This window comes from Vigna radiata, chromosome 7 (assembly GCF_000741045.1).
Source record: "Vigna radiata var. radiata cultivar VC1973A chromosome 7, Vradiata_ver6, whole genome shotgun sequence".
NCBI classification, from domain to species: Eukaryota; Viridiplantae; Streptophyta; class Magnoliopsida; order Fabales; family Fabaceae; genus Vigna; species Vigna radiata.
This window is the reverse complement of record NC_028357.1, coordinates 37,836,661-37,857,521: the sequence shown is the minus strand read 5'-3', so window position 1 is coordinate 37,857,521 and position 20,861 is coordinate 37,836,661. Positions and strand designations below refer to the sequence as shown.

The window sequence follows — 20,861 nt, the reverse complement described above, 5'->3', positions numbered from 1 at the left end:
TTGAGTTTAAGGAAGAAGAAGATTGCATGGGAAAAGTGGCGTCAGGCTTCCAATCCCACCTTAAATACTGCCTCCACTTAGAACGTCCGGACCACTCCTAGCTTGCCACCTGACTTCCACTTCCTGGAAGTTCACATTCCTGCTGCTGCCACACAGATCACGAAGAAGGGAATTAAAAGCTTGGCAGAGTTGGTCTCCCACTTCATCAGGGAAGACCGGACGACTGACACGTGTACCCCACTAAGGAGGGGTATTAAATGGGGTGTGACAAAAATCAACTTATACACAAATTAACTAAATATAATTTTAAAGAATATATAAAAGAATTTGAACAAATTAGTTAACTTGTGAAGAAACTTTGGTCATTCAACATATTAATATTAAAAATATTATTTTAGATATAATAATAATAATAAGAGAAAGTGAATATTAAACTATTTTATACTTACGATCTAGATACTTTTCAAATAGTTCAAAGTTCACGATTTTTTATTTATTTAGATGGACTTCAAAGATTGAATATATATATATATATATATATATATATATATATGTAATTAAAAAAATAGAATAGTTATCTTGTATTGATCATTCAATTTGTTCTAACTTTCAATTTATTCTGAAGCTCAAATGTGTACCATACTATTGGTCTTAAGTATTGGTCATTTTAGTATTTCGAATTTAACTTTATCTACAGAAAACATCTTAAAAAATTAAAAAAAAAATAATGTATTTAAATTATTCTTATCTTCCTCTCATAATATAAGACTCTTTAGAAATACAGGATATTAAAAAAATTTAAAAACCCTTTACTAATGATATGAATCGTTAATAGTCAAAACTTTAAAACGTGGTGATAAATATAACAATACAATTTATTTTAAAAGATGAGTATTAATTTAATATTTGCAATTGATACCAGAATTTGACATTATAAAAGAAACAAATTAAAGTTCTTGACCGTGACAACTACCAATCGACATGATATATTTCTTGATATTACGGAAAAAAACAATTTGGTTATTGACTTTTTCGACTATCAATTAATTTAGTTCCCTAGATAATCAATTTGGTCTCTATCCAAACATTAGATATAATTCATCACTTTCATGCATAAAATATAATTTTGTCTTTATGAAAATATTAAATTAATATATCAAGGACCGAACTAGTTACCAGTCCCAACTTCAATTCATGTACTAAATGATATAATCATCAGATTGAAGATCAAAATGTTTAACTATTTTTTTCAAAAAAATTACTATTTCTTATTTATTTATTTATGGTATTATTTACTGAAAATGGTGAATAAGCTAAAGAAAAAGTACATATGTTTACTCCAGAAGTTTTACTCTAAAACTTGCATACTAAACTACATTAATAGAAAAAAGTGTGTTAATTATTAACAATTTGATTTCATCCATTGACTAAAGTACATAACATTTGTGATTGGTTTCTGAAATATCATGAATTAATCTAAGTAACAAATTTGGTGCGCAAAATTGATCTTTAATTCAAGCAATGTTCCACAGGCGATGTGGGCCCTGGAGTCTTAAATGTCTAACGTTTAAGGAAGGATACTATTACACTGGTTAGGAGACACGTATATTCTCCTTTGGTTTCTCTCCAATACAAAATTTAGTTTTTTCTCCGTGATCATCATTTTGTCATCAATTTCTCGGTAGAGGCAACTGACACAACATGGTTTCAGAGGTAATAATAATTCAGTGCCCTTTTGTTATTCCTCTGCACAACTTGCTACCATGACATCAAAATATGTCTTCTTTCTCCATCTTCTTCTATCATTCACCATTTCTCTTACCACTCCCTTTCTTTTTTCAGTTGATTGTTTTTATGTACTCCAAAAGAACAATACTTCTTTCTGGGTGTGTTACTGCTATTGATGAATACATGGTGATGTGTATGAACTTTCCTGTGTTTAAGTTGTAATTGATTCTGGATCTCTCTGGGTTTTTTCTTTTTCTGTGTGAGGATGGTTCTGTTCTTAGTATGCAGTCTCTTGATTCGTTGAATTAGAGAGTAATCAGTTTGTAAGGCACATATGTTCTATGTTTTGTTTCTATTTTCTTATAGTAGTTAGTAAGCTTGCAAGTCCATCAATATCTGATGGAACTGGGAACTGGGAACTGAAGTTCTGCTGTTATGTGAACTTGGAGTTATATTCTAGAAATTATTGGGTGAAGGAATGTTAAGCATAATGCAGTTATGTGTGTGTGAGTAGAATTTGCCTTAGCTAGATGGAGTGATACAATGAAAAGAAAACAATGTGTATGGACTATGATCAATGTGCGTACTGTAAAATTTGTACTTTCCAGATGGACTGGCATGAAGAAATGACCCCATTAGTGTCGCAAGTTAGGACCGTATTGTAAGTAGTAGCTGTGAGAACAGTGAGCATACGAACTAACATTACATTAAAACCCATCAATGTTTGTTGTCCGAACTTCGTTGTAAGAATGTGAGTTTGATCTGAAAGATAGTCTTGGTGATGCCAACATGTCATTTACTAGAAGCAGAAAATAGGGTAACAAATGTTGATGGTCCTGTCCGGAAGATTACTATTTCATAATTTTGGCAAATTGAAGAGTTAAAGCCAGGGAAAAGGTAGGTCCAATTTTAAATTTTTAGCTTAAAATGATAAACTAGATGGTATAGGAACACAGTTTCTCTTAAATGAATGTCTTTCTCACTGGAACAATTATCAGTAAACATAACCATTCATGTATCATTTTGACCAACTATTCTTTTCATTTCATATAGTATGTAACAAGATAAGGAAATCTAGCAAAGGCACATGATGTGGGCCAAATCCCAAATCGAAAAGGAGCAAAATATTTTTTAAAAAGGGTTCGCTAAGTGTGGCAACTAGATCTGGGAAATTTCTGGAGAAATGAGCCCATTCAATTCACACTGAATTGTGAGCATTGTTTTTAAAGCGCTGGTGAACACCAATAAAGTGCAAATTATTCAGACAGTTTGATTTCTATCAGTTATATTTCCCCTTCATAATTCGGTTTATTTTGATTTTTTTTTTTTAATTGGCCATGCCTCTGTGGTAGAAGAAGAAGAAGAAGAAGAAGAGTTTGTAATAGCATTTAGTTGACCAAATAATTAGCCCTCTGTAATACAACTAGAAGATTCATAAATGGTCGGTGGCATAGTTTGCTGTCTGACATGAGACCAAAAGGTTGTCTGAAAAATTGTGTGGGTTTTAGAATCATGACACTGTGTTTTACCAACCTCATCTATATAGATGATTCTTCTGACAGATTTGTAGGCCTTTTAGTCTTCTGAAATTAGATTTTATGATCTTCTTTCCTACCGGATCTGTGGATCAATTTACTTTCTTTCCTTACATCTTTCAAAGGGAAGAACAGCATTGTCATATAAACAAGGTCGAAGGAGAATAGAATTAGTACTTCAAGGAGGATAGTATAGAACAGTTATACAATGTTCAGAATTTCTGAAAGATTTCCATAACGCTTACACTTGCTGAAAATGGTACCTTCAATATTGCTCTATCTTTCTTTTGTTCTAGCACAATATTTGCTATACATATCTCAACCTCTCCAATTCAGTACCAGTGTTTGGGAACTCTTGTGACTGATCTGCTGATGTTACTTTTGCTATAATTGTACTCAATTTTTCATCAGGTCCTTGTTTTGAACTTGATTTGTATGTTTTTGTTATTCTTGGCATCAACTCTCAGAACGATGAAATGCCTATTGGATGGCCATTTGGTCTAGGCTTTCTGAATACAAGACTTAGAGATGTAGAACCACTTCCAGCTGCTCCAGTAGAGCCACACTCAATGCACATTCCGTCCACCAGTTTTTCCTCATTCTCATCATCCAACCTTGATACTGAGGTAATTCGAATTCACTGATACTATTTTTCTTTCTTTCTCATTTCATTAACTGAAAATAAGTAAGGAACAACAGAAGTTCATAGTTGAAGTTAAACTATACTTCTGATCAGAGTGTACACAAATGAACACATTAACCACTTATTTCAAAGCAGCAATTAATAGAATCTATGTTGTTATGGAAAAGAACTCTGTGTAAACCATGTGTGGCTGACATTTCTTTCCATGTTTACACTTCTAGCATTGAGTCAATGTAGAGTTTCAATGTGAGAACTACCAATTTCCCAAAGTAATATCCTCAGAGGCATAGGAGGACCTACATACAGTTGAGGGTAGGGTAGGCAAAAATGTGCCCTATCATCTGGGGAAAAGCATAAGAGAAATAATTTTTTACCTTTTGCAACCTGCTTTTATGATTTTGGACTCCTAAACCCATACTCAATTATGTGTTATTAGTTAATAAAGAAAAGGGTTGGTTAAAGAAAAGTGAATTGAGCACTAGAAAGAGAAGATGTAAAATAAAAGGTCCTTTTTTAACTATGTTGTTGTGTTGGAAAAAGCAGTCGACAGCATCTTTCTTTCAAGACAACAGTGTATCCCTGGGGCATCTGATTGGGCTGAGAGCAGGAGAAAAGGGACGCTTGTACTTTCCAAACTCACTGAGAATAGAAGAAAGGGAGGAGAAAACATTAGCAAAGTGTTCAACTTCTGATGATGATGGCTCTAAAGTAAAAGAAGAAGAAATGTCTCGTGGCATTTGTATACCTATACTACTTGAGGCCCTATTCAAGATCAGCAAAAGTAAGAAAAGTTCAACTAACTAAGCCTTGTCTCTACTCAAAATTAACAACAATCATTTTTCTTTCGTTTCAGCTCAGTTTCCAAAGTAGAATAGAAAAGGGAGTCTTGGTGTATTTTGTTATTCTGTTCTTTAGCAGCATTCTGTCTCTTCTACCACATCTTTGCATACCCAATAAAATGTTTTTCTAGTTCTTGTGATCTTCCAAACTTTAATTTTCAGTTAGTTGTAAAAGTTTGTGCTCCGTCTGCATAATTACATAGATGTTGATTAATCAGCGAGTGAAGCAAGTCATAGAAATATGATTCCATTAGAGATTCTCGTGAAGTCCCAATTTTTTCACACCCCTCTCACCATCCATCGAGACTATCGTATAGTTGCAAGGGAAATAATCGAAATTACTATATTTTATCATTATAAATTACTTATATTTTTTATAATTATGATTCCTTATTTTAGATAGAGCTGTGAAAATGGTTTACAACTCGCAGACCAATTCGGCTCACCACTGGTTCGGACCGAGTTGGATTGAAAAAAAAAATACATGTTTTTTATACGTGTCAATTTTTAACCCGACTTATCCAGATTGAATCTGTGGTGAGTCGGGTTGACCCATCAACCCACCTAATTTTATTTTTATTAATTTATTATCTTATAAAATCCTAAAAAATACCATTCGGCTTATTATATGTGGATTGTATTGTATTTTTTTTATGATTTTGAATTATTTTGAGTTTAACGTCATTTTAAGAGTGAAATTTATTTAGATTTAAATTACAAAAAGTTTATAATTTTTTTATTTTAAAAAATTATAATTAAGTGAGTCAGTGAGCCAATCTGTTTAACTGAGTCGGGGTAAAATTTATTTAGATTTGAATTACAAAGGTTTGTATTTTTTTTTATTTTAAAAAAATTGTAATTAAGTGAATCAGTGAGTCAACCCGTTTAACCCACCAACCCGTGGTGGGTCGAACCGGATTGAAATTTTTCTGACTCACTAATAAATAAGCCAAATTAGGTTAGCTCGCTAAGTGACCAACTTGTGATGAGTCAGGCCAAATCAAACCGGATGACCCGTTTTGACAACACTAATTTAAAAAAAATTCTCAGAAATACCGTTAAATTTATAAAATAAAATTAAAAGAATAATCGTTACTCTGTGTAGGTTATGTTTTTTGGATCTACATTTTACTAGTGAAGTCTAGTCCATTGGCTGGGTTGAATAGGCTAAATTTTTCAGACCTAAATTTTAGAAACCCAATAAAACTTTAATTTTACATTGTTTGGTTCTTCCTATTATAGACATCAATTCGGCTTCTCTATAACCCTTGTTGTTTTCTATTGCCACCTCTAACCTTTATTAAAACACTCTAAGACTATGTTCTTTGTGTAAAGAGATTACCAAAATGAGTACAATTTTTCTTAATAAAACGGTTTTCACATATGATTAAAATTGAGCGATTCGATTATTATTATTTTTTTAAATCTAATTATTTTACAAACAATGTCCCACGATTATTATATATAGGGGAGACAAATTTAATGGATAAGATACAATTTATTTAATGTTACAGGGAATAGGATAGAAAAATTCATTCATGTACTTTTATTCATTTAAATTTTAGTTAAAACTGATCTATATAATAGAAGTCCAAAATAACTTATTCATTAATTATATGTTTATACATGAAATTCATCCATAAAAATAATATATTTCAAAAACTAATTATTTTTATATTATAAATATTTTTAAAATAATAAATTATAAATTGGATGAGTAATTCATGTCCACGATTAACACTTATTGAGTTTATGATGATTAAGGTTTTTTTATAAGCAAAGAATAAAATATATTAATAAAGCATTTGAGATGTCCAAACCTTTTACACATTATGTACAAACATTGTTTATCTTGGTGATTGTAGATAAAACATGTAGAAACTTTCAAAAATGTCTTACACACCAATTGACTATCCAAGCTTACCAATTTACCCATCAACATAAAGATTGGATAATTTACAAATAAAAAAAAACACATATACAAATATCTTGACATAAAATTCTTTAATAAGATGAAGATAATAATAATTTTAAGGTCAAACTAGCTGTGTTTCAACTAAAGATGAGTTAATTATGTTTTGGTTGAGATTAATATAACAATGTTTCCATTAAGATTGAGTAGAAGATTCTAATTATGTTTTTATTAAGATTGGGTTGAAGATCTAACTAATGATGTTTTGGTTGAGATTGAGTAAAAAAAAAGTGCTAATTAAGGTTGAGTTGATGAACACATGGTTAAAATGATAAATTAAGTCAAAGATGATCCAATCATAAGTAATGATATAATTAAATAAACAATTTATTTATTAAGTAGAATAAAACATATCCATTGTTATCATCCATTTGACTAAAATTAATTTGAAAATATTTGAATAGAGGTTAACTCAATAGTTTATCTACTAAAACCAATTCAATAATACAATAATTGAGATTGCACAAAAAATAACTTAATTAAGACAAAATTAATGACATATCAAATATCATTGAGTTGACTATTTTCAAATTTTAAAAAAATATAAATGAATTACTTTTGAGTCATTAAATGCTTAGGATCAATTAAATTTTAAAAAGTAATAAATAAGTTATTAACCATTCATAAAAGTGAATGGGTGAATTTACATCAATTATTTTTTATCAATGAATTTACTTTCATGATGTATAAATAGAATGGTTTGACATCATAATTATCTATAACTTTTTGTTAATCAAATTATCTTCCAATTTACACTTTAAGTTCTGGCTACAAATAATAATACTTAACTTTTAAGTTGTTATTTACCAAATAATGATAAGCTGGTACAAATAAGGGAAAGGAGAGACACGAAAGGGAAGCTAAAATGTTTTAGATTAGATTAGACGCAAAAAACATAACATTTTATGTTGTTAAATGGGAATGTGTTCTTTTCTTCATTCATCTTTAATTCATTAGCTACATTTTTTTGTACATCTTAAATGCTTTATTCTTTAAACCCTATTCATTTCTTTGATGGTAAAAGGTCTCATTCTAAATGATTAAATATTCTTTGTATGCTTCGAAGAGGACGAAAAGCAATGTTCTTTATGTAAGAAAAACAAAAGTGTCTACAAGACTTATCAACAGTTCATAGGTTTAAACCTCTTTTTGGTCTCTAAATTATGAGCGGATGTTCAGTTTAGTCCCCGCTTTTAAAAATGTAAACCTTTCATTCCTAAGTTATAAAAAATGTATCAAATGAGTCATTTTTTGATATTCATGGTCAAAGTACAAAGAGCAATCTAAAGTGATATTATTAAAAAACAAATCAGTGCAATATAAAGATGTAACAGTTGTTAAGAAACAACCAAAAACAGTATTTCAAGTAAAAAAAGGACTCATTTGATACATTTTTTATAACTTAGGGACCAAAAATTTACATTTTTAAAAATGGAAACTAAACTGAACATCCGCTTATAACTTAGGAATCAAAAAAAGGTTTAAACCTAGTTCATAAAAAATATTTTTTCAAAAAATATAATAATTAATGTTTCTATTTTTTTGTAGAAAGTCAATTTATATAACCATTAACTGGTGCCCATTGAATCATATTGACTGATTTATAGTTAAACACATCTAAACATAGAATTCTAATTTAAGACAATTAGTTAAGTCAAAATACTTTCATGCTAAACTTGATTTACGCAATTAGTCATATATGATAAAATTGTTAGATTTTATGATAATTATTTAAAATGATTTTATCCCTTTTTCCATGTAGAATTAATATCCTTTTTATTATTTGAGAATACAAACTCTTTTTACTAATTTGAATATTACAACCTCGATATATTTGGCATGTTACAATTTGCTTACTATAGATAAGTAATATATTTGAACTTGACACCATTTAATATATTAAAGATAAAAAAAACAATCAAATAAAGTAATCTGAAATGTTATGTAAATAAAGTAAATAAAATAAAATCTACCACCAAACTAGGATACCTTTCAATGTAGATATTGATTAAGACCAACAAACAAACTGAGGATAATCTTGCAATGTGTTTCATTATATTATTATATATCTGAAATAACATTTCACTCACTTTTGTTGTTGGTGTGTACTTAATTAAGATTAAATTAAAACATTGATTTTGATTTAGAAAACTAAAATTTGTGTTAGAATTAGATTAACAATGTACTGAAATTTAATTAAATATTTTGAAATTAAGTGCAAAATTAAATTGAGAAAGACAGAGGGCAAAAATAGGGGAGAAAAAAGAAGAGAAAAGAAGGAAAGACGAAAGGAAAATTGTGATAACCACATGAAAATAAGAAAGGAAATAAATCAAAGGTGTGTATATCTTAAGATAAACTCTGACATCTCTGCTCCGTTGTTTAATCTCAAGTTTGATGCTAACCACAAAACAAAACGCGCCTTACTCCATTACAGTCGGCAATTCTCAAATTCTTAGAAAAAGTCAAATCATTTTCGGAGAACAATATTAAACTCTTATTTTTATTTTTGTTTTTTTTTCTCACCTGAGATCACGTTGCATCTCAAAATATTTTCATTCATTAGAGAGGGAAAAAAAAGTGTTCGTTGAATCTGTTGAAGGTGGTGATTTGATTGGATTTGATTTGATTTTTTTACATAACCCATTTATCAATTCATCTCTTCGATCTTTCAATGGATTCTGACTTCTGGACCTCGCGTCTTGCCGCCGCTAAACGCCAATACACCCTTCAGCATCACCATCAAAATTCTCATTTAGGTTCGTGGTAACTGTGCTACGTGATAATTCCCTTTTTAGTTTTTCTGGAGAAGGTTTTCTGGGTTCGATCAAAATATATATTTTTTTTTAATTTTGAATATCTGGTGTGTGTCAGATCGGTTGGGAATCGATGATTTTGATGTGGAAGAAGAGGTGCGACCTGATTTCCCTTGCCCCTATTGCTATGAAGACTTTGACATCGCGTCTTTGTGTTCTCATCTTGAAGACGAACATTCTTGCGAAGCGAGAGTCACGGTACGAGGCTTGATTTTTTTTTTTCCTCTGATGTTCTTTTATGATGTTTGTTTCGTTAGAAAAAAATGGAAAGCTAGATCTTTGTTTTTTTGGTCTTTGAGAAACTGGTATCCTTGATAGCAAAGTTGTACTAGGAAGCATGTTAGCATGGTTTGTGTAGAGGAAACCTGTAGAGATTTCAATTTCAGGAGAATTCTAAGACCATGTAAGGACATATTTTGAAGTCATTGAGGTTCAGGATGTTGGAGAGCTAATCTACTTGTAGGTCTTGACATGGTCTTACCTTTTGATTGACCTTAACATTAGTCATGATGACCAAAGTAGTTTGCTGTTATCCTTGTCGCCTTTTGTTCCTGGCCTTTTGTTGGTACATTTTGCAAGAAGGTTTGTGATTTATTTATGGCAACATCTGGAAGTAATGAGGGAAATTTGCCCAGAATGTATATAAATGATTAGTTTAAACGTTGTGGACGAGGAAATTTGCGTGTCAAGATGTGGTTTAGTTGTATAAGTTTGTCATCTATTATAAAGACCAGCAGGAAATTGATATAAAGAATAGGGTTCAAGTATGAAATCAAGAGGGCTTAGCCTCAAGGAAAATTGTCTTTTTTAGTTGCACTTGTGTATTGTATGCCTTGCTTAAGTCATAACAATCCATCCAAGGTCGTTCAAGAGGTATGTTCTTAGCTACCACTTTTTCAGATAGAAAATAGTTATATATCATATAATAAAAAAGTAACATGTCGATTGGTGATCTCCTGAACCCCGAGTTGTGAATTTTACCAGTTATTAACAATCTGTTGATCTCTGATATGGATAAGCTGTCTTAGTACGCACTATTAGAATTTAGTTCATTTGTTATGTATGTCTACATCGCACACACATGTGTGTGTGTGCTGAGTCTGAAGAATCGGTTTGATAGAACTATATAAATGAAAAAAATCATTGAAGTTTCGGGAATACGTACTAATAGCCCATGTACAGGAAAATCCAAAGGCTAAAAATCAATGATTGGAAAGTCCTCTTGTGTGTTTTTGCTTTTTATCCCAGCCTCAATGATTGATTTAACTGTATCGGGTTATGGTAGCTCAGTCTTGGTTTTTCTGGGATGCAGATTTGTCCTGTATGCTCTGTTAAAGTTGCAAGGGACATGTTAAGTCACATAACGCTGCAACACGGGCACTTATTCAAGATATCCTTTGTACCGATGTTTTGTTTCAATACTGTAAACCTGAACAGATAATGGTTGTTTGTTGAGTGAAAATTGAAAAAATTTAGTGGATTCCCTTGACTAAGAATTACGTACAGAGAAGACGCAGGTTAAGAAGAGTTGCTATTCCAAACAGTCAGACACTGTCTCTCTTGGGTCGAGATCTTCGTGAGGCTCATCTACAGGTGCTTCTTGGTGGTGCTGGGGGAGGATACCGGTCAAACAGTGCAGCAGTGTCTAATGTTGCTACTGATCCCTTTCTATCCTCATTTATTTTGAATTTCCCAGCGTGTGAAGCAGAAGAGATTTCAAAATCTGTGGTAACAACTGCTGAGGATTCTTCTGCAAAAAATGTGACACCTGAACACATTTGGAAATCAAGGTGCTTTTTTATGAATTTTGGCTATACAATAAAAAGATATTCTGATGTTTAATCCTTCAAGTCATCACGAAAGTATAGTTAACGCATAATTATCTAATTCATAAAGAGTCATTGTCCTCTTTATGAACTCATTCCCATGCATTGTTTAATTTAACAAAAACCACAAGAATTTCTCAAATATTGACTCTGCTACTAAATAGTAGTCTCTTTTCTGTATTTTTTGTGTATTCATCTTGCTGGATCAATTATTCAGTAATAGTATGCATGCTAAATGATCATTAGAGAATGACTTGTGAATCAGAACTTTGATCTGTGTTTTTGTACAGTTTTGATCCCTCTTTGAGCAGCGAAGAGCGGGAGAAAAGGATGAGACAAGCTGCTGGGAGATCTGGTTTTGTGCAGGACTTGTTTCTTTCAACTTTGTTAGGCGACTAATGAAAGGTGTAAGATGGTTCGGAGAAGAATAATGAACATGAGATCCATGGTTAAGGATCTTGAATGAAGGATACCTTTAGTGGGATCAGTGGTTGTTTGACAATCCATGTTAGCCTGATTGGTATATTATCTAAGTGGCACCTTTCACACAGTGCCGAATCTGATCATATTTTCCATTTTATCCCACCCTTGTAAGTTGTAAGCATCTCCACTGGAGATGTATTACTCTAAAAAATGTTTTATAGCTTATGGAAAGACTTATTTTGTCATATTGTTATTTATAATTAATTCACTTGACTCAGAACACAATTATCCTTATGCTCCCCTTTCAAGTGGAATATCTGAAAATTTCTCTTTAAGATAGACTGGAAAAAACAAGTCAAACTAAAGTCTTACAGTAACTATTTTGCTTTGCACCATAAATATTCTGTCTAAAGCCCTACAAAATTGGAAGCACAATGAAAACCATCGTCATATTCTGTCTAGCTCAACTGCAACCTTATCCTGCTAGAACATCTTATGTGAAAAACGGATAACCTAATAGACTATGATTGATCAGATGAATGAATTCTTTGGCATTGTGAAGAACAATATTCCAAGTGGGAATTGACTTCTCGTTGATAAAAGGCATGCGGGAATGTGAATTTGTCTTCTCTCCGAGAATTGTTCTCTTTTCCTCAATTCTCACTCTGAAAACAAGATTTGCTGAAGTCCTCGTATTTTTCAACTACTACGACAATTTGATATGTTTTCATATCAAAGATTTAATAATGTCAACACATATTACACAAGTTGAAATATATCTAGGAAAAAATCTCTCATTTCTACCACATTTTCCTCTAATAATAATAAACATATTCCAATTATCTTATTTCTATGTTAATACATTCCAGAAAACTTCCTCTAATAATAATAAACATAAAAGTATCAAGAAATCAAGACTAAGTGTTGTAACAATCCATATTTCTTAAATGTAATATTCCAAATTTCTTTTTATATAAATACTCAATAGTCATTAGGTTTTTCGATTACAATAAATTCATCTTATAGTTATTAAAGCTAAAAAAATATTGTGTTTCAAAATAATTCAAAATAAACTCATAACTACTTCAAAACATAAATCAGAAACTTAATATAATCTTTTAAAAGATTAAATGAATAAGATATTTTTATATTAATTCTTTAGTTTGCCGTCTCAATGCTAGTATCACCATTATTTCTATATTTGCTCCTATGTATATATATTATACGACTTGAAAAAAATAAATAAATAAAAGATATACACAAAATACAAATGTAAACTAATGCATAAAGAAATGAGAAATAATATATCAAGAATAGTAATATATCAAACTAATTATGAAAAATATCAAAATTTATATGATAGAAAAATAAGTTCTTGAATCGTCTTATCTTCTTTCTCCATATACACAAATATTCACTCAGTAATATTCTCTTCAAAAATCAAGATAAAAACCTTATATAATACATTTAAAAGAAAAAGCTTACTATGAAAACAATAATAACATATAATAAAGATTTTTAAAACAAATCTATACTAAAAATCTTCCCATCTAAAATAAATTATATTTTGACAAATAAAAGAAGGCAATAAGTAGTAATCAATTATTTTACTCAGACAAAGTAACAGAATATCTATATCCCTAATTAACTTATCAATCAAAGAAAATGTCAAAATGACATGTTCTAAGTAACCCAAACCAAACAATCCCAAAATAAATTCATAAATTTTTAACAATAGATAATATATACATATTCATTACTAATCCAATCCCTCATATCTTCATATTAAAATTTTCAAATAATCAAAATTTGTCCAAGACATGTCATTCAAACGAAACCTAGCTACTAGCCAAAGTTTTGGATTGGATTTTTCTATATTTTTATTCTTTCAAAGAATAATAAAGTCATAAATATAATCATCTTATTCCATCACTACTTTCATATCAATTTCATAACATAACAACATCAACCATTAATAACTTACAGTACAAACCCAAAAATCTCTTCCTCTTACAGATTTTTAAATTTTTCTAGAAAATATCACCACTAGATATTATGCATTCAATTTATACTTATCTTGAGAAATTCTTTTTTTCAGCAACATTCAAACATAACTTATTATATTTCTCAAGAACCATAACCATTGATTACATTTACAGTATTAGTATTTTTATTGTATCACTCACTCACAAGATCCTCAACAAAACAAAAAGACTTACATTTTACAGTATTTTTATTGTATCACTCACACACAAGTTCCTCAGCAAAACAAAAAGACGCCATCATCAACAAATTAACATTGCTTAACCAGAAATTTCAATGGACTTCACCTCAGCTTTCTTAACCTCTTCCTTAGGAACAGTGACAGTAAGAACCCCATCTTCCATTGAAGCCTTCACCTGATCAACTTTTGCATTCTCGGGCAATCTGAACCTCCTCAAGAACTTCCCACTGCTACGCTCCACGCGATGCCACGTGTCGTTCTTATCTTCCTTCTCAACGTTCCTCTCTCCGCTTATCTGGAGAACCCTATCATCTTCTATCTCAACCTTCACTTCCTCCTTCTTCAATCCTGGAATCTCAGCCTTGAACACGTGTGCCTCTGGCGTCTCCTTCCAATCCACACGGGTGCTCACAAATGCAGAATTTTGGCGAGAAAATTCGGGGAAGGAAGCATAAAGAGAATTGTTGAAAGGGAAATCCTTGAAGGGATCCCACACGTCCATGGAAAAAGGATCAAATACGTTGCTCCTTCGGCCGATGATACTTGGAATCAGCGACATCTTGAATTTCTATAACTAAACGAAATCCGAAAGCTAGAAAATTTAGTGAAATGGGAAATACGTAATTCTTTTCTGGTTCGATGATATGTAGAGGAACTGATGCAGTATTTATAGGAAGCGAAAGGATAATTTAGGGTGTTCCAGAATTCTCTATTCCCTTTGGTTTCTTTTCGCGGCTTTCAGTTTCTTACACAAACTTCTATTTTTACCCAGTATGATTGAGAAGGTTCTAGTCTTTTATTTACATCATTCTGTTTGTTTTTTTAATATTAGTATTGGAATTAAATTTAATATGTAAAAAATAAATAATAATTTAAAAACAAAACAATATATAATTATTTTAATTAAGAAATAATTAAATTTAAATTAATGATTATTTAAAATATAAAAATCTATTTTTTGGTGAAATTAAAAAGAAGAAGAAGTTAGCATTAGTTATTATACCAGTATAGCCTAAGAGCTTTCTTTCAGAATTTGATAAGACTCTTACCTTGGAGGACTAGTGTAAGAGGAGGACATCTTGATTTATAATGAAGAGACGAAGATATTTCGACCAATCCACGTAAAAAGTATAACAAATTACATATAAACACAATCAAATTAAGGATAATTAAGTAAAGGTTGCAGATAAAATAAATCATAAATGAAAAGAAAAAAACACCAACATACAGTGATGTTTATTTCTAAATACATTGATAAGGATAATATTTTATCCACCGAAAATAGGTATTTAAGTATTATTATAGGTTAAAATTTTAGCTTAAAATATAAACTTCCAATTTTGAATTTTGTTAAAAATATAATTCAATTCATGGACAGATCAACCTGCTAATTATTTTTCAACACGTATATAGTCATTCAATCTCATATATATATTCTTTTAATATGTCTTCTTATTAATTAATATTTGTTGAAAATTAAAAATATCGCAAGTAAATTTAGTTTATTGATGTGTTATATCTTATTACTTGAGAATAAATGTCAATTCAACTTGATACATCTTTATTGCTATAGAGAAAACATAAGTTATCTCAAGTTAATTTATCTTATAAAACCAAATTAGAATATAGATAGAAGATTAAAATTAACAAAAAATAATGTTGGTATGAAAGAAATCTCATTCTGCAAGTTTCTTATATTAATTTTATCTTAATTAATCTTTTCTCTTATTTTCCGTCTTGATTTTCTTCTCCTTCAATCTTTTATTTCGTAATTAACACTTAATGAAATAATTTTTTATATTAAATTGTGATAACTACAGAAAAATCTTTGTGGGTCTAATATAACTTGACGAAAATAGTCCTTTCATGTATCAATTATTAAATAAAAGGTAAGAAACAACAATAATTTTTAACTAATAGAATATTTATTAAAATTAGTTGTGTATTTCGCTCAGTGAGATTAAAACGATGATGTTTAAAGAGAAAAATATTAAAATAAATTCTTTATCAAAAAAAGAATAATATAATATTTTTTATCAATTGAAAAAAAAAAAGATAAAATATAAAACGTAGTTGGAGTGCAACCCATTTTTTTTATAGAAGACTAGAAAAACATTCTTCTCATATATATATATATATATATATATATATATATAATTAAGGAGAGCGTGTGTATGTATAATAATATTACAAGAGCTTTGTTTATTGCGTTTAGATACGAACGAATCACAACTACTGGGATCAAGCTGAGCATAGTTGACCTGAGCCTAACTAGTGTCAAGTCACCACGACCTAGGTAGAATTGAGTTAGGACTTTATTCAATCAAGTTGACATTGAGTCCATGTTCATTTTAGTCGAGATTGACTCACGTTTAGCTTGTTGGACTAGGTCCAAGTTATTTTTTATCCAATCAAGACTAGTTCAGTTCGAACCTAATCAAAACCACTTCAGGCTCAACCTAATGAAGACTAGGTTGAGTTGTGTCAAGTAAAATCCTCTTGAATTTAAGTAAAGTCGAGTTGACTCAATGATAGATAAAAACGAGTTAGTTTGTGTCTTATTCGAGTGAGATAATTCAAGAATAAATTGAGTGGAATTGATCGATCCAAATTAAGTATAACTAGAGGAGATAAAGATGAATCATGATGGTCAACCTAAACCAACGTGAGTTTGTGTTTGATTGACACATTAAGCTCATATTAGGTTAAGACCCTCTCAAATTAAATTGAGTTAATCCCACATCAAATTAATTAGGTCATCAGTACATCAGCATCTATATATAGAGAACTCTAATCATAAAGTAATGATTAGAAAAATATCTCTAGAACCTTCTAACAACAACTTGTAGTAGAACACTAATATCCTACTAACAACACTGTATGCATCATTGCATGTAGTAGAACTTGCATGTTTTGTTATGTTTGGGAACGTTGCATCTAAAATAATTTGGTAAGAATAAGTATGGTTTGAATAATAAATTACCTATGGATGTAACATTTCTAGAATGGAAACAGTGCTTGCTTTCTGTTTTGTATGAATATACATACTTCATTACATCCATATTAGTTAACTGAAAATGAAGTTGACCAAGAATGCATTTTCCACAGTATTTTTAACTCTTTTTCAAAAGGACAATAATATTTTGACAATACTTTTTGACAACTTTTTTGACAATGGGACACATGTCATCATTTTATTGGTCTATTTAAATTTATGTTTAAAAAAAATTAAAACGAACCAATCACAAGCTGCTACGTATGCGTTGTCAAAAAGTTGTTAAAAAAGTGTTGTTAAAAGAAGTTTTTCCTTTTCAAAATGCACTCTTGACCCAAGGATGCGTTTTGAGTTAACAAAACTAAATTCTACACCACCCAAAACCTGGTATGGGGGCTAGACCAGAATGCATTCTGGATAATCCCTAATTGAGTTTTTGAAGAGGCTCATATATGTTATTGTTCCCTCTACATACGAGAATTAGTTGCCTAAATTTCCATTAAGTTTGAACAGCCATCTAGCCTAAGTAGATTATCATTTGGTGCACTTGAAACAACATTATAATTACAAAACAGGGAACATCATAATTTTTTTTGCACATGCATGATTATCTACTGTTCCAAGCTGCTTTAAGGGACCAACACACCTGTAGCCAGAAGAAACTCAAGAGGATGGAAGTTTAAGGACCTAATGTGTCCTTCATGGAACTTAAAGTCATGCAAGAGCTTTCCACCTGTTAGATCCCAGACCTGTATATTCATAAAACTAACTTGGACTGATAATAGTTCTCCTAGATGCCAATATAATCCCATGCATGCAAATTAGATAGTGTAACTCAATTCTTTAATCATATAATTGCCTGTTTATGATCAGCAAGTTTGCCCTTTTTCTCTTGAATAAAAGTCTGATGCTCTATAAATAATATCACTATAAAGTATACAGTCCAGGGATTCAAAATACACTAATTAACTTACTCTTTGCTTCCTGCAAATCCCAAAGCTTTATAACCCCCGATGATGCTCCAGAAAGAACCAAAGCTTCTGCTGAGTCCAAAGTCACAGATTCTACTGTAGTAGTGTGACCACACAAACTCTGCATGTACTTACATTAAGATAAGACTGGTACGTTTAAAAGCTCTGCATGGTTATGCTGCTAGCATAAGAAACTCAGACCCATATTACAAAGGGAATCCAATCAGAGAAAAAATGCAGATGATAGATTACTATGATCTATGTATGGTTTGAAGTTTTCAGATTTAAGTGAGTTCCAAGCTCTGTTTTATTTTGGAACTACAAAACAAGCAAGATATAGATATTGGAAAAACCAGCAGCAAGTACAGTGCAGGCCTAGATACTGCCACGAAATCTGTTCGGATAGCCCAAAACTAAGATAAATCAAACCCAACATTCCCTATTTCAAGGATATTAGACTTTCAGGCTTAAAGTTCAGTTTACTCTCAAGAACTTTTTTTCACTTTTCCCTACCTGCACGTTTGAGATCATACAGTTCAGTCTTCATTCATCTTGGTTTGATTCAATTTCTCATTTGCAACTTTCAAGCTAGTCATTTGGCAAAAAACAAAACTAGCATCAGACTTGTACAATGGTCATTGAATTGCCCACTAAGGAAAGTCCCCGTTTTGGTGAAAAAGCATCTTGGCATTATGTTAGTCCAATCCCACATGCCCACACTATCATTGAATCCCATAAAATATGTACAAGATGAGATGAACAATAATGAACTGAAAGCAATAATGCTTCAGACACTACCATTACAATAACATAACTTGCAAGTTTCAACAAAGAGCACATAAGAAATAGATCTTCATTACTGCTTAGCAATCCTGATTCCTACCTTAGTCAAATTGCAATTAAATGATAAAATACAAAGGCAACAATCAACTGACCATTAAAGAGGTTGTTTTTCCAATCATCCATAGATTGACATTGTGATCATCCCCTCCTGTAATAAAAAGGCGGCTCGCCTTCCTTCCAATCCTTAAACAGTTTACATTTCCTGAATGAGCCACAAATTCCTCTACAGTTGATTGGCTAAGGAAAGCACATTATCAAAACAACCTAACATCTACACTCCATAGACTTAATAACAGACTGGTATTGAAAAATATAATACAATCGAAGAACCTCAAAAAATTACAAAATCAGTGTTTGGAGCCAAACCATCAAAAATCACTTTTTGAAATACCCTTTATCTTCTAGAAAAGCACTTTCATCAAAAGTAAGACAGAAAATAAACCTAACAATTCTTCAGCCACTAAAACAAGGAAAAAAAGAAGGTAAAATTATGAACTTTTTTCCATAACTTCCAAGTGGCTGATGAGCATCCAACATTTGTATCACCTCCCCTAGAGCTAATAAAACATAAAACATACACTTGACCATGCTATTCCAACAATGTACCATTTAAAACAATTTGGATGTTCCAAGAACACAACTCACCCACATTTCAACAGAAACCAAGTCACTGAATGGTAACAGCAACCTTAATGGTGAAACCAGAAAGCATGTTCTGAGGCACATATGTTAATCAAAAGGAGAAATAAAAACAACAAAGAATACGTAGTTTGTATCCTGTCTTTGCCATTAGTGTTGTCTGGAAATCGCAAAGGCAGCTTGTGAAGCAGAAATGAAGTTCTTTTCCTCACAAATGAAGCAATTGAGGAGTTGGGTGAGCTTCTTCAGAAGCAAACTGAGAAATTTATCATGCTCAGTTTTAGCTGGGAACTACTCTCAACAAACAAAACAAAAGAAAGAAGAACAGCAATCATTAAACACTCAGAAATAAAATTTTTTTTAATTGTTATTTAATAATAGTTTCAATGTTGTTGTGAACTTGTCTTATGTGGGGAACACGTCGAGTAAAGAAGAACAGTTGTCACCTTGCAGTTGCCAATTTACCAAAAGCACCCTCTTTTACATCTTCAGATATATTCCTCACTGCTGAACACTTCTTTTGGGATCCTCTGCTTTTTATGAAGGGATATAACATAAGATCTATTTTTCAATTCCATAAAGATCCTTCAAACAGTACTGTTTCAAAGTTTCAATCAATACTATTAACAAATGAATTTCTAACCTAATAAATGTAAAAAATATATACAAATTTTGCTATGCACTTTTATACCCTTGGAACATTAATATTGTTGCAAATTTATTTGTGCATTAACAAGTTATAAATATAAAATATTCTTTCATAAACTATTTATTAAGTATTTTTTATTCACACAAAAATTATATTTACTGGTTAACTAATTGATTTTTTTTTTATTTTTTTTAAAATATAGTTATATTATATATATATATATATATATATATATTTATATTTATATTCGTGAGTTCATATAATATTTTGTTCAAAATTATTTCCTTTTAAACATATTTTATAAGGATTGAAGGGATTTACTCCATGTAATAAGAAAATATATTTAAAAAAAATAAAAAAACAAGAAAGACCAAAATAAAATAAATATTTATTAAAGTAAAATTGTTTGTTGTGAATCTTTTTTTCTTAAATTTTTTCTCAAAATATTTATTACATTAAAATTTTCAGAGAATTTTTAAATGAAATATTTATTACAGTAAAATTCTTTTGTTATAATGAATTGTAATGGGTTGATAAATAATATAAATAAAAAATGACAAAAAACAGGAACTCTGTAGAAATGCGAATAAATCCAGAAGTTTTTAGAATGATATGAACTGGAAGGAATGAAGAAAATGAGAACAGAATATTCTGGAACATTCTACATATTCTTCAATTTTACAGACAATATAGCTGACAAGCAACCCCTTTTCATTTCTTTCGAGTTAATTCCTTAATGTCTCCATTCAAGATATATA

General features: G+C 30.6%; 4 protein-coding genes across 6 annotated transcripts; 2 read left to right on the top strand and 2 right to left on the bottom strand.

Annotated features, from left to right (window-relative positions):
* Positions 1 to 1,598: 1,598 nt before the first annotated feature.
* Positions 1,599 to 4,998, top strand: LOC106767523. Of its 2 annotated transcripts, none has more exons than XM_014652439.2 (3): positions 1,599 to 1,713; positions 3,731 to 3,889; positions 4,450 to 4,998. In XM_014652439.2, exons 1-3 carry the CDS (start codon positions 1,702 to 1,704, stop codon positions 4,708 to 4,710), a joined length of 432 nt encoding a protein of 143 aa, XP_014507925.1. In that variant the 5' UTR covers positions 1,599 to 1,701; the 3' UTR covers positions 4,711 to 4,998. The 2 variants fall into 2 exon arrangements, with proteins under 2 accessions (XP_014507925.1, XP_014507924.1); XM_014652438.2 differs by lacking the exon at positions 1,599 to 1,713 and adding an exon at positions 1,733 to 1,914.
* A 4,071-nt stretch (positions 4,999 to 9,069) lies between these two features.
* On the top strand, positions 9,070 to 12,046 carry LOC106765808 (protein DEHYDRATION-INDUCED 19). 2 transcript variants are annotated; one of them, XM_014650550.2, is made up of 5 exons: positions 9,076 to 9,476; positions 9,592 to 9,731; positions 10,846 to 10,923; positions 11,034 to 11,323; positions 11,650 to 12,046. In XM_014650550.2, exons 1-5 carry the CDS (start codon positions 9,392 to 9,394, stop codon positions 11,756 to 11,758), a joined length of 702 nt encoding a protein of 233 aa, XP_014506036.1. In that variant the 5' UTR covers positions 9,076 to 9,391; the 3' UTR covers positions 11,759 to 12,046. The 2 variants fall into 2 exon arrangements, with proteins under 2 accessions (XP_022639317.1, XP_014506036.1); XM_022783596.1 differs by lacking the exon at positions 10,846 to 10,923 and having other exon boundaries at positions 9,070 to 9,476; positions 11,040 to 11,323.
* A 1,824-nt stretch (positions 12,047 to 13,870) lies between these two features.
* On the bottom strand, positions 13,871 to 14,659 carry LOC106766912 (18.5 kDa class I heat shock protein). Its single transcript, XM_014651700.2, has one exon. It carries the CDS (start codon positions 14,563 to 14,565, stop codon positions 14,086 to 14,088), a length of 480 nt encoding a protein of 159 aa, XP_014507186.1. The 5' UTR covers positions 14,566 to 14,659; the 3' UTR covers positions 13,871 to 14,085.
* Positions 14,660 to 17,340: 2,681 nt separating this feature from the next.
* On the bottom strand, positions 17,341 to 20,029 carry LOC111241992 (katanin p80 WD40 repeat-containing subunit B1 homolog). The gene is made up of 5 exons (XM_022782865.1): positions 19,901 to 20,029; positions 19,581 to 19,745; positions 18,908 to 19,038; positions 17,976 to 18,093; positions 17,341 to 17,750 (listed from the first exon to the last, which is right to left on the bottom strand). The coding sequence occupies exons 2-5, from the start codon at positions 19,603 to 19,605 to the stop codon at positions 17,716 to 17,718; spliced, it is 309 nt and encodes a 102-aa protein (XP_022638586.1). The 5' UTR covers positions 19,606 to 19,745; positions 19,901 to 20,029; the 3' UTR covers positions 17,341 to 17,715.
* Between the last annotated feature and the right edge of the window lie 832 nt (positions 20,030 to 20,861).